This window comes from Triturus cristatus, chromosome 6, assembly GCF_964204655.1.
Source record: "Triturus cristatus chromosome 6, aTriCri1.1, whole genome shotgun sequence".
Classification (NCBI taxonomy): Eukaryota; Metazoa; Chordata; class Amphibia; order Caudata; family Salamandridae; genus Triturus; species Triturus cristatus.
The window spans coordinates 908,958,919-908,971,299 of record NC_140589.1 but is presented as its reverse complement, the minus strand read 5'-3'; the positions used below and the strand labels follow the sequence as shown (position 1 = coordinate 908,971,299).

The 12,381-nt window shown below is 47.2% G+C and overlaps 1 protein-coding gene across 1 annotated transcript in view; it reads left to right on the top strand.

The window, feature by feature from the left end:
- Positions 1-12,381, top strand: part of ENPP1 (ectonucleotide pyrophosphatase/phosphodiesterase 1) — a 519,644-nt gene that overhangs the window by 255,637 nt on the left and 251,626 nt on the right. The window contains exons 6-7 of the mRNA XM_085611568.1: positions 7,283-7,380; positions 8,785-8,864. Of these exons, the coding sequence (XP_085467694.1) occupies positions 7,283-7,380; positions 8,785-8,864 (178 nt within the window). The remainder of the gene's footprint in view (positions 1-7,282; positions 7,381-8,784; positions 8,865-12,381) is intronic.

The window sequence follows — 12,381 nt, the reverse complement described above, 5'->3', positions numbered from 1 at the left end:
TCTTCAGAAGATCTATCAAGCGAAATGTACCTCAAAGGTCAGTTACGGGTGCAAGATATGGGGCCACATGGGGTAGGGGTCCTGTAAAGCGCTAAAATTTCTTCCCTGTGACGGGTCATTTCTGTTCCACCAAGCATCCCGTCCTATGTTGTGCATGAAGAGTTGGGGTTGTCTTTCTTTTCAGACGAATTGGCTTTCCGTCCCCTGGCTTTGTGGCTTAAGATTTGGACTAAGCAAAAAAGTGAACTTTGTAAAGACGTCCTACAGGATTGTCTTTCCCTTGACCACGTCTCGCGTATCTGATGGCTCCAGTATATAAGAGTAGGCCTCTCCAGGTTAAGCAGAACAGAATTATTTGCTAATCCTGAGCCCATATGTAAGGGGGACCTTGCCTGGGCCAAAGAGTGTTTTTTAAGAAGGAGCCGCTGTGAAAGAGAGGAAATAGAGCTGTGCAAGTACATCGTGTTAAAAACTGTGCCAACCACCAAGTTATATCTTCTAGGGCTTAAAAGCATCCATGATTGCTTTTTACTGACGCGGTTTTGGCTTGACCTGTCCCATTTTCTCTTGGCAAACCCTCATGGCTCCCACAGAGGTCAGTGCCTCATGCCCTGTGGCTGCGACAGTAAGTCTCCTCAGGACATGATGCACTTTTTAATGTTTTGTAGTTTTTATGCTGTTTCAAGGAAGGTATTTATTATCCCATCCTTAAAAAGGCGGGTTTTAGGAGGGTAAGACCAGCTTTTATCTTTTTACAACTCCTTTCTAACGACACTGTTCTGTATACGCTCATATTTTTACGGGTCGCTGTTAAACTCAGGTCAAATTGCGATAAATTTTTGTACTGTGATTCATGTATTTCTGTTTAGATTAACTTGGTCGTATTACATCTGTCAGTTTGAGACCTGGAAGATGTTTTATTGATGTTTGAATGACTTTTATGGTTTTTCTTTTATTAAACCGCATAAAGTTTGTTGATGATGATTTAAGTGCTTTGTCGGGCATGTGATGGTGTGACCATGTATTATAAGGAATGATGTACCCCATGCCGTATCTGAGAAGAATACTGCAAGTCACTTCAAAGTTCCATAACCATAGAAAGGAACTTATATTTATTATTATTATTATTATTATTATTATTATTATTATTATTATGAAGTTGCCTAATATAAGTTGCTAGTCGCCATCAGGTGTGAACATTGTGCCTCATTTTAGGCTTCTCACTTTGAATGCATTCTATTTTGGTTACTTTTTTTTGTTCAATATCAATGTATGTATATTTTGGGGGGGTATGAATGTTTAATTGCCTATTGATTTGGAGTACATGATCCAGTGTGCTCAGTGAAATGGTGATTCTCTTAGGTCTGGGGAGATATATAATGACCGCTGGGTACTCTGGCACATTACGTACACTTTTTTTTTAAATACAAAAAGGCAGGGATTTGAAGGCGGTGATGAGACTACTGGCAGTGTTGGTGGTACAAAGTTGTATACCCTCACTGAGGACTTGGTAGATGATTTATTTGTTCCTTTGCTTTGACCGTTTAAATATTCTCTTGCTTGTCAGGGATATCCCACTCTAAAGGATGTCGTACAGCAAATACCTCTCATGATGTTCCAAGCTCACCTTCCATTACAACGGGAGGGTAAAAGAAACACATTTGCTGTTTTATATAAGATAGAAATATTGCATTCATAATTAATCTATAGAATTTTTTTTCATTTATTCACATAGATATTCAACACACAAATAGACACACGTATTTGTATACATACGTATATATTTTTACTATATTTGTTTTTATACACACAGTTATGTGAAGAAGAAACCACGCCATCAGAATATGGTATGGTTTTACATATTATTATGTCACCTTCATCTAGTCCTCAAGTCCTAACCTCATGTGACAAATAGCACACAGAAATTTCACTTTGCCATAATTTATTAAACAAAATGCAAAGCCTGCCATTTTGTGAATCGCGACCCTTGACCCTGTCACCCAGCAGGCAGGTCGCTCCCCTCACCGCCACGCAGCCCCTGCGCCTGGGTGTGCCCTGATCCTCGCCGCTACTGTTGTCTGATTTGCCTCACCCCTTGTGCCTTTTATTTTCTGTACCCCTGTGCCACTCACCGCTACTGTTGTCCGATTGCCTTAACCCTTGTGCCTTTTTCTTTCTGTCCTCGCCGCTACTGTTGTCCGATTTGCCTTAACCCTTGAACCTTTTATTTTCTGTATCCCTGTGCCACTCTCTGTCTGTTCCCCCGCTCGCTCTTGGTCTCCCCATTGTTGTTCCGCTGTTTTGCCCCGGTTCCCGCCGCTTTCCCTTCCCGCCGCTGCGTCCCTGCGGCCCCGCCCCCTCTCTTTCCATTGGCCACCCCGCTCCCACCTCCCAGCTGCTCCTCCCTCCCTCTACCCTCATATGGAGGCCGCGCAGCGGTAGAGAGAGCGACCCTTGACCCTGTCACCTGGCAGGCAGGTCGCTCCCCTCACCGCCACGCAGCCCCTGCGCCTGGGTGTGCCCTGATCCTCGCCGCTACTGTTGTCCGATTTGCCTCACCCCTTGTGCCTTTTATTTTCTGTACCCCTGTGCCACTCACTGCTACTGTTGTCCTATTGCCTTAACCCTTGTGCCTTTTTCTTTCTGTCCTCGCCGCTACTGTTGTCCGATTTACCTTAACCCTTGTACCTTTTATTTTCTGTATCCCTGTGCCACTGTGCCACTCTCTATCTGTTCCCCCGCTCGCTCTTGGTCTCCCCATTGTTGTTGTTCCGCTGTTTTGCCCCGGTTCCCGCCGCTTTCCCTTCCCGCCGCTGCGTCCCTGCGGCCCCGCCCCCTCTCTTTCCATTGGCCACCCCGCTCCCACCTCCCAGCTGCTCCTCCCTCCCTCTACCCTCATATGGCGGCCGCGCAGCGGCCACGCCCTTGGCGCGCCAAAGGCAAGCCCGTCTGCGCCCGTCCGCGCCTGGACCGCGCCCAGCGCCGGGACCCCTGGTCGCCGACGATGCCAGCCCACACGACGGACTTACAACGACGCCACCCTCAACGCACTCAACGCCGGACGGAACCCCGCCTGCTACCAAGCCACCCCAAAACACACCCATGGACACTTCACCTGCCAAACCTGCAAGTTCACCTGCCTCCGGACCTGCACCGCACCCGCCAAGCCGAACACCAGCAACAACCACCTCAAGTGCATCCTGCTCAACACCCGCTCCGTCCACAGACACGCCGTCGAACTCTGGAACCTCCTCGACACAACATCGCCAGACGTCGTCTTCCTCACAGAAACCTGGATGAACGCCTCCTCAGCGCCCGACATCGCCACAGCCATCCCGGACGGATACAAGATCACCCGGAGGGACCGCGTCAACCAGACTGGAGGAGGCATCGCCATCGTACACAAGAACACCATCCGCATCACGACCAACTCCGACGACACCTTCACCGCCGCCGAACACCTCCACTTCCAGATACACTCCGACCCCAAGACGACCCTCAGAGGCACCCTCATCTACAGACCCCCGGGACCATGCACACAATTCAACAAAGACATCGCAGACTTCATCAGCCCGCACGCCCTCCCCGCTGCTGACTACATCCTCCTAGGGGACCTCAACTTCCACCTGGAGAACAACAAGGACTGCAACACCACCACTCTGCTGGACAACCGCGCCAACCTCGGACTCAATCAACTGGTGAACACCCCCACCCACTACGTCGGCCACACGCTTGACCCCGTCTTCTCATCCAGCAAGCACATCTCCTTCAGCCACTCCACCGGACTTCATTGGACTGACCACAGCTGCGTCCACTTCAGCTTCAGAAGAACCACGACCCACCACCACCCGCAACAGGTTCCTCGCTGGAGCTGGAGCAAGATCACCGCCGAGCAGCTCACCACCTCCCTCAGCCGGAACCCTCCCGCCAGCACAACGGACCCCAACGAAGCAGCCAGCAACCTCACACAGTGGCTGACCGCCTGCGCCGACGACCTCGCACCACTGAAGAACCCTCCCAGCAGACCCGGCAGCAAGAAAGCCCCCTGGTTCACCGACGAACTCAAGGACTCCAAGAAGAACTGTCACACCCTTGAGAAAGCCTGGCGCCACGACCAGACCACAGACAACATGACCGCCCTCAAGCACGCCACCCGCAGGCACCGCCAGCTGATCCGCACCACCAAGAAGACAGCATTCAAAGAAAGACTGGACAACAACGCCCACAACAGCAAGGAACTCTTCAGCATCGTCAAAGAGCTCTCCAACCCTAGCGCCGGAAACAACGACATCACTCCTTTACAAGACCTCTGCGACTCACTCGCCTCGTTCTTCCACCGCAAAATCGCCAACATACACCAACAGCTTCGGCGCACCAACCACGCACCCAACCGCCGAACCAACGCCCCCCACCACCACCCTCTGCGCCTGGACCCCGGTCAGCACCGAAGACACCACCCGTACGATGAACACCATCCACTCCGGATCACCAACCGACCCCTGCCCCTACCATGTCTTCAGCAAGGCCGACTCCATCATCGCACCCCAACTCCGGGACATCATCAACACCTCCTTCCACACCGCCACCTTCCCGGAGAGCTGGAAGCACGCCGAGCTCAGCGCCCTCCTGAAGAAACCAACAGCGGACCCCACCGACCTCAAGAACTTCCGCCCCATCTCGCTCCTCCCTTTTCCTGACAAAGTCATCGAGAAGACCGTCAACAGACCGCTCGCCGCCTTCCTCGAGACGAACGGATCCCTCGACCCCTCGCAGTCCGGTTTTCGAGCCAACCACAGCACCGAGACCACACTGATCGCAGCCACCGATGACATCAGATCCTTGCTCGACAATGGGGAAACAGCGGCCCTCATCCTCCTGGACCTCTCTGCAGCGTTCGACACTGTCTGCCACCGCACCCTAGTACAGCGCCTCAGCAACATCGGGATCCAAGAGAAGGCACTGAAGTGGATCATCTTGTTCGTCGCCGGAAGAACTCCGAGAGTCCGCCTCCCCCCGTTCAGATCCGAGGCCACCAAAGTCATCTGCGACGTACCACAAGGATCATCACTCAGCCCAACCCTCTTCAACGTCTACATGAGCCCCCTCGCAGCCATCGCACGCCAACACAACCTCAACATCATCTCCTACGCCGACGACACCCAGCTGATCCTCTCCCTCACCAACGACCCCGCCACCGCCAGAACCAGGAAGGGATGAAAGACGTTGCCGAATGGATGAAGAACAGCCGCCTGAAACTGAACTCAGACAAGACGGAAGTCCTCATCCTGGGATCATCGCCCTCCGCCTGGGACGACTCCTGGTGGCCCCCTGCCCTGGGCGCCACTCCCAAGCCAACGGACCACGCACGCAACCTGGGCTTCATCCTGGACTCCTCCCTCTCGATGACCAGACAAGTCAATGCCGTCTCATCATCATGCTTCAACACCCTGCGCATGCTCCGTAAGATCTTCCGATGGATCCCCACCGAAACCAGGAAGACTGTCACCCAGGCACTCGTCACCAGCCGACTGGACTACGGGAACACCCTCCACGCCGGAACCACAGCCAAACTTCAGAAAAGACTCCCAACGCATCCATAACGCCTCCGCACGACTCGTCCTGGACATCCCCCGACACAGCCACATCTCCGGCCACCTGAGAGACCTGCACTGGCTCCCCGTCAGCAAGAGGATCACGTTGGGCCCCAAGTACCTCAACAACCGCCTGACCTTCTACACGCCCACCCGCCAGCTACGATCGACCAGCCTCGCCCTCTCCGCCGTACCACGCATCCGCAGAGCCACCGCCGGAGGAAGATCCTTCTCCTACCTGGCAGCCAAGACTTGGAACTCCCTCCCCATCCACCTTCGGCTGACCCAGGACCATCTCTCCTTCAGGAAGCAACTCAAGACCTGGCTCTTCGAGCAGTAACGGACCCCTCTCCCCCAGCGCCTTGAGACCCTTCCGGGTGAGTAGCGCGCTATACAAATGCTATGATTGATTGATTGATTGATCCACAAGTTAGTTTAGTTCATTTGACCCTGTTGGATTTGTAGGCTGAACGGAAGTGAGGGTCTGTGCGAAAAGCAAACTGATGAACCCACCCTCATGACAACCTCAGTCCAGCTACATTTTCGGTACTCACTGTTCCTCAAAGGTACTATGAAAAAAGACAAGCGAGGACTCTGAACTGCATCCGATGTGCTTTATATGGCCAGTCGCTACTGTTTTTGCTGAGCAGCAGAATAGTCCCAGATCTAGTAAGTAGTAAGCCGTATGAGAGGAGATTTTAATGCACATTACATAAACGTGGAAAGATAAACCTATATGCAGGCTTAAAATGAAGGCAATGCTAGAGACACATAGAAGGACCACCAGAGTTGCACTCTCTCTCAAGCAACACTAAATATCAACGACATCAAATGTGTTTGACCACACTCCAACTGGAGCCAACGTTCCTTTGGTGTTCATGGCAATAAACAAGGTCTCAAAGAGGCTGTGTCCAATGTCAACACTAGAGGTGATAATCTTGAACAATTAAAAAATGAGGAGAGGAAGGGAAGACAGCGGAGAACGGGACTTTACATGATCAGCACCCACCTTTTGGTTGTGGCACATATTGCCCTATTCTTGCCTTTTATTTAAATTACACAACAGTTTTTGTTATGGCACACTACTCTTACTGGCACAGTAGACCTAGCAGATTGGTCCTTTATCACCCAAATCCGCTTGTAATGCCATGGGACACATTGTAAGGATGCTGATCATTGGTGAAACCAAAGGACAGCTTGTGATGTACTGCTGATCATACATCAAATGTTACCAACAACATAGAATCTAGGGATCGAAACTATAACTTTGGGTGCAGCATCCAGACTATACTGTAACTTTATTACCGTAGATGATAATATAGGTTTAAGTATAGGGCATAACAATAAACCTCGTTGTCTTTGGACATTGGTAGAGAAATGCTAAAATCTAAATATTGCTTTATTGACCCAAGTTCACTTTAGCTTTTTTGAGTGTGGCAACTTGTAGTTTAAAAAAGAAATACATTGATTATTTTAGTTAGGTGGGACAATTTTATTAATATTTCACTGTCTTGTTTTTCTCTTTCATAAACATTTTTATACATGAAGAAACTATTTTGCTGATGTGTGTAAAGACACTGATCTAATACAACCGAGTTCTTTCCTTGACATTGATTCAAAACATCTGCTGATAATTGTAAACGTGAATCAACATGTTTCCAATATCTATTTCTCTTGGACTTGTCTTCTAGATTCACAAAGCCCCCTGTCCTTGTCTTCTCACTGGATGGCTTCAGGGCTGAGTATTTGCATAAATGGGGCGGATTGCTTCCTGTAATTAGCAAATTACGTGAGTACAATTTTTTCCCTACTAACTAACTTTTGCTTGCCACCAATTGCAATGGTTTATTGTGAGAAAACATTTTTGGCTGATGGGATATGGAGATTTTTTAGAAAGGGCACTTTAGTTATGACTTTAGAAATGAGATCCCACATTAAGACAATCTGTTCATCTATGGCCAGATGTATAATTCCCATTTGCAATCTGGGATGTTCAGTTTGCAATACTACGTATGTAGTAATAGATCACATCACAAATTCATTCTCAGGGTGTCATAAAATGACCTGCCTAATTAATATTAATTAGTCAGGTCGCCATTTACAGCGCACTGTGATTGGCTGCAAGGCACAAGAGACCTCCGTCACGACATTTGCTTTTCAAACAAGGAAACATGTTTTTAAAACAGCCAGTGTCCCTTAAAGGCACGAGTACTAATTAGGAAGCATCAGTTTCCCTTTTGTGAATTCATCAGGTACCCAGGCAGTGAACCTTGTGATTTTGGGAATCCCAGGGCTTCTAACTGCAAAAAAGGCTCCCCTCCAAGTTTGGGAATTCTCCCAGAGAGATGCAATTTCATAGCTATCCATAAAACATCTAACCTTGGCTAGTTATGGATCCTTACTAGCTCTGATGTGTTGTTATTTGGAGTTAAATTCCTTTTTTGTGAATTATTGAAAATGGTACATTTGGTTAGGATAACATAGAAACAGGCCGCGCACCTGCGTAAATCAAAAGTAAGACTGTGTCTTGCAAACTTTGTCTGACAGTTTTTTATTTTTAGGATCTGTGATTTGAAATAATGCAAGATATCAAACAGCAATAGGAGAAATGCAAGCTGGCCTCCATGATTAATATCCGCTAGTTAAGTACTATAGCCTTTGAGTGGTGTGGAATTGGCTCTTCTAAGTCTGTCCCCAGAGTTACCGACATTGAAGTTAGCCATAACCAGGAGGGGCGGAGGGAGAGATCATGGGAATTACAGGTGGAACACTACATTTCTCATCACAAATTAGGAATTACAGGGAGCATCTGTATTCCAGATCAATTTCCCTTTTTAAGCCTTCACCCAGTGTGTCACCTGGAGATTTCAGCTAAAAAAAAGTTGTTCCCCGCAGACCCCATAATCCTGATAGGCCCAGAAACTGCTATGACCACTCCAATCAGAATTAAAAAGCTACACATTAGGAGGGCCTGTATAGGCGTCCATTGATGTAACTCGTGAAAATGTGTATGATGTATGCAAAGGAAGCGTGATATGGGGATTTTGCGGATGGTGCAAGGGATACAGAAGGACAGGGAATACACACGTAATACCGCCATGCAGTGGGTTCTGTAGCAATTTCACTCTGCAATGTGACTTGAGTTTGAATGATAGAAGTTTTCTTTTTTGCTAATTGAAGATCTTCCCCCCAGGAAAATGTGGAACCTACACACGAAACATGAGGCCTGTGTACCCATCAAAGACCTTCCCCAATCACTACACCATAGTCACAGTAAGCATTTTATATTCTTACGTTTCTGAGAGGGAGGGGTCAATGGTTTCTTGATTTCAGTTTTCTATTGAAACTTTGGTCTTCTATTCTGCAATCCTTCTCTCTGACCTGCATTTACTGTGTAAAATGGGGATTGTCCTTACTGGTGATTCCTGTGATACTACTGGTGATTTTGTGTTTCAAAGGTTGTCCTAACACTCATACCAGAGGACACCTTTAATACAAGCCTAGATTTACCTTCAATTCATCAGTAATGATCAGGCACATTGGAACAGTGTCATGCCTTTCACAGAAAGAAATTAAATTACACTGTGCAGATTTTCCCTTTGCCTAGGAATTCTTCCATTAGCAACACAGAGCGCTTCTTGGTACAATGTCTATGTGTAAGCAGAGAGCACTAATACTTTTCTCATCCGCAAAGATGTTGCCCTTCGCCCTCTTGATTGGTTGAAGAGCAAGGGGCGAATTTAAGAACAAGGGTCCAGATGCAGGAACTGGGGCAGCTCAGCTGTATGCGCCTCCATGCACTTGACTGCCTTCATGGGAGGATCGGAGGTTTTAGGGGAGGACTTAGATACGTGGCTGCAATAATTATTTTCCTGTTTTTTATTTGTCCAATATCAAAATGTTCTGTTATCGTAGTCAATGCTCAGCTAACAATTAAATGTTACAGGCATACCTAAACACAAATGTTTTGATTCAACTAGGTTGCATACTGTCTTATGTTCAGAATTTAGGCATATGTATTGGTACCTTTCGTTTCTTTTTTCCTTTTTTTTTAGCTTTTTCATATTTTTTTTTTACTTATTTCATTTTCTCATTATTGTTTATTCTTTCTGTTACTCTTTCTTCTTTTTGTCTTTACTTTCTCGATCCTACCTTTGCTTTTGGTGCCTTATATTCTTCGTCTTTCTGTCTCTATTCCTCTATCTTTCTCGTTTCTCTCTCTTTTCATTATGTACACTTCTTTGCTCACTTCTTTGCTCACTTTTTTCTCCCCTTGCTTTCTGCCCTTCTTTCATATTCCTTAATCTGTCTCCTTCATCTTTCTCTTCATTCCTGTCTTTCCTTTCCTTCATACTACATAAGTCTTTCTTACTTGTCCTCTCTCTCTCTCTCTCTGTCCTCCTCTCATCCACTCTCCCTGCCTCACATCATGTCTGTGCACTCTTCTGTCTGGTTCTTTCACTGTCTCCCAATTTCCATACTCCTCAAACGTACTTCTCTCCCCGGTACTGTTGTCCCTGAACATAGGAACATCCTATCTTCTTGATGGAAGAAGTAGTCCACTTGTGAGTGTATATGTAGGAAGGCAAGGGCAGGGCGATGGACAGTTCTTAATTTGAGCCAGTTATTGCCAGTAGGCCCTCTGGCACCTATTTGTGGGGACTGACCCATGTTTTTATGCATCAGACATTTGATGAGGGCAAGAGATGGAAAAACACAGAATGTGGAATTACGGAGGAAGAGAATGATGAACAAAACATCACAAAGGGCGAAAGCAAAAGTGAGGTGAAGGGACAGGTAGCGCCCGGTATTGGAGTAAAGACGCTTTGGGTGGATTTAAGCTTATAGATCCTTTGTATTCAGCACTCTGACATTTTTTCGCACTCGCTGTAGGCTTCTGAGAAGAACTTTGGACACTAGCACTCTCTTACAGATCAAGCACTGGCGATGGGTCATTATTGACTACATGACTTGATGGGCCATTAGTACATAATACTATTCTGAATTTCAAGGCTATTATTATTTATCCGACTTGTTTTGCCTAATTTGCCAAAAGGGGTTCATCATTAGCTTAGTTGATTAATGTGACCTTATAAAAATACCCAGTGGAGTCTTCCTTGCCCATACTGCATGAATGTTGAGTGCTCCATTGAAGACAATGGAGTAGCTTCGGACTTATAATGGCTGGTGTAAACCCGGAGCTCCAACATTCCAATGTTTGTCTTCATGTTTCTCCCTTCTCAATTTAGAAAATTCTACGTTTAATGGGTGGAATGTTCTAATAGCCTTATAGCCCTTCTGCCTCACACTAAATCAGTTGTTAAAGGCCCTATCCCTCGTTATAGACTCTGGTTCAGGGCCTTTAACAACCGCTATAGCCCTCTGCAGCAGGCTAGAAGGCTATATCCTGATCATTTGTCATTGCCCATACCCTCCAGTGAGGCAAGCGTTGCCCATCATGCATCATGATCATTATTACTCATTCTGCCTTTTGGAAAATATTTTATTTCTTTTTTTGATTCTACATAATTGGGGAATTTATGCCAATATTATTTGAAGGAGGCATTGTTCTGTTTTATTTGCCTGATTGGAGCATTATTTTATTATACTGTTTTAATGATCATGATTGCTTATGTTGCGCAATGAGTCCATGACTGCATTGATGTTCCTTAAATTTCACCACTAAGATTTCCAAAGGTCCATTATTTGTCTGTTGGGATCTTCAGATTCCATCAAGTATTGAGAAAAGGTCCAACAAAATGTAAGATCAGAAACCAATTAAAGATGTATATCCCAGGTGCCACATTATAAGAACCCCCCTCACCCCTTCCAAATTGTCAGCTGGGTGGCCGTTGAAGTCTATAATAAAACTCTACTTCACTGACTAAGGGGTACTTGCTATTCTCTTACTCACTATTTCTTCTTAGTTAGTCGACTAGGCAGGCTGTTACTTTCCCTCTCCTGAGGCGGATGCCGGGAGATCTTTCTTTTACTTTATCCTGCATTGTGCATTTAAAAAAATTGTATGTACCATTGTGACTTCTGTGTGTGCTAGTACGTGAGATTTTATATTTTGACTCTGGTGACACTTGCTAAAGATCCTGTAGAGTCTTCTCCCCCCCCTCGTTGCCGGGTCACTGTCAGCCGAGTATCGACGCTGAGAGACCGGCTTCGCGGGGGCGAGTGGTAGACGGCGGCCATATTGGGTGTGGGCTACTGTTGGGTCGCGCTCTAGCTGCACATAAAAGGGGCTTTTGGAAGCCCTGCGCTCGACTATGCAGTCTGTTACTTTCCCTCTCCTGAGGCGGATGCCGGGAGATCTTTCTTTTACTTTATCCTGCATTGTGCATTTTAAAAAATTGTATGTGCCATTGTGACTTCTGTGTGTGCTAGTGCGTGAGATTTTATATTTTGACTCTGGTGACACTTGCTAAAGATCCTGTAGAGTCTTCTCCCCCCCCTCGTTGCTGGGTCACTCTCAGCCGAGTATCGACGCTGAGAGACCGGCTTCGCGGGGCGAGTGGTAGACGGCGGCCATATTGGGTGTGGGCTTCTGTTGGATCGCGCTCTAGCTGCGCATAAAAGAGCACGGGCATGTCTCCGCGCAGCGGACGCGTGCAGCGGACGCGCCGTATCTGCGCCGGAGTCGTGCCAGAGTCCTGCCCGTCTGCACCCGTCAGCGCTAAGGAGGTGCCAGGCGCAATGGTTATCGTGCCTTACAAATCCGCTGGCGGCCCGTACATGAGAGAGGAGCTACTTAGTATTCGGCAGTCATCAATATTTTGTGAGT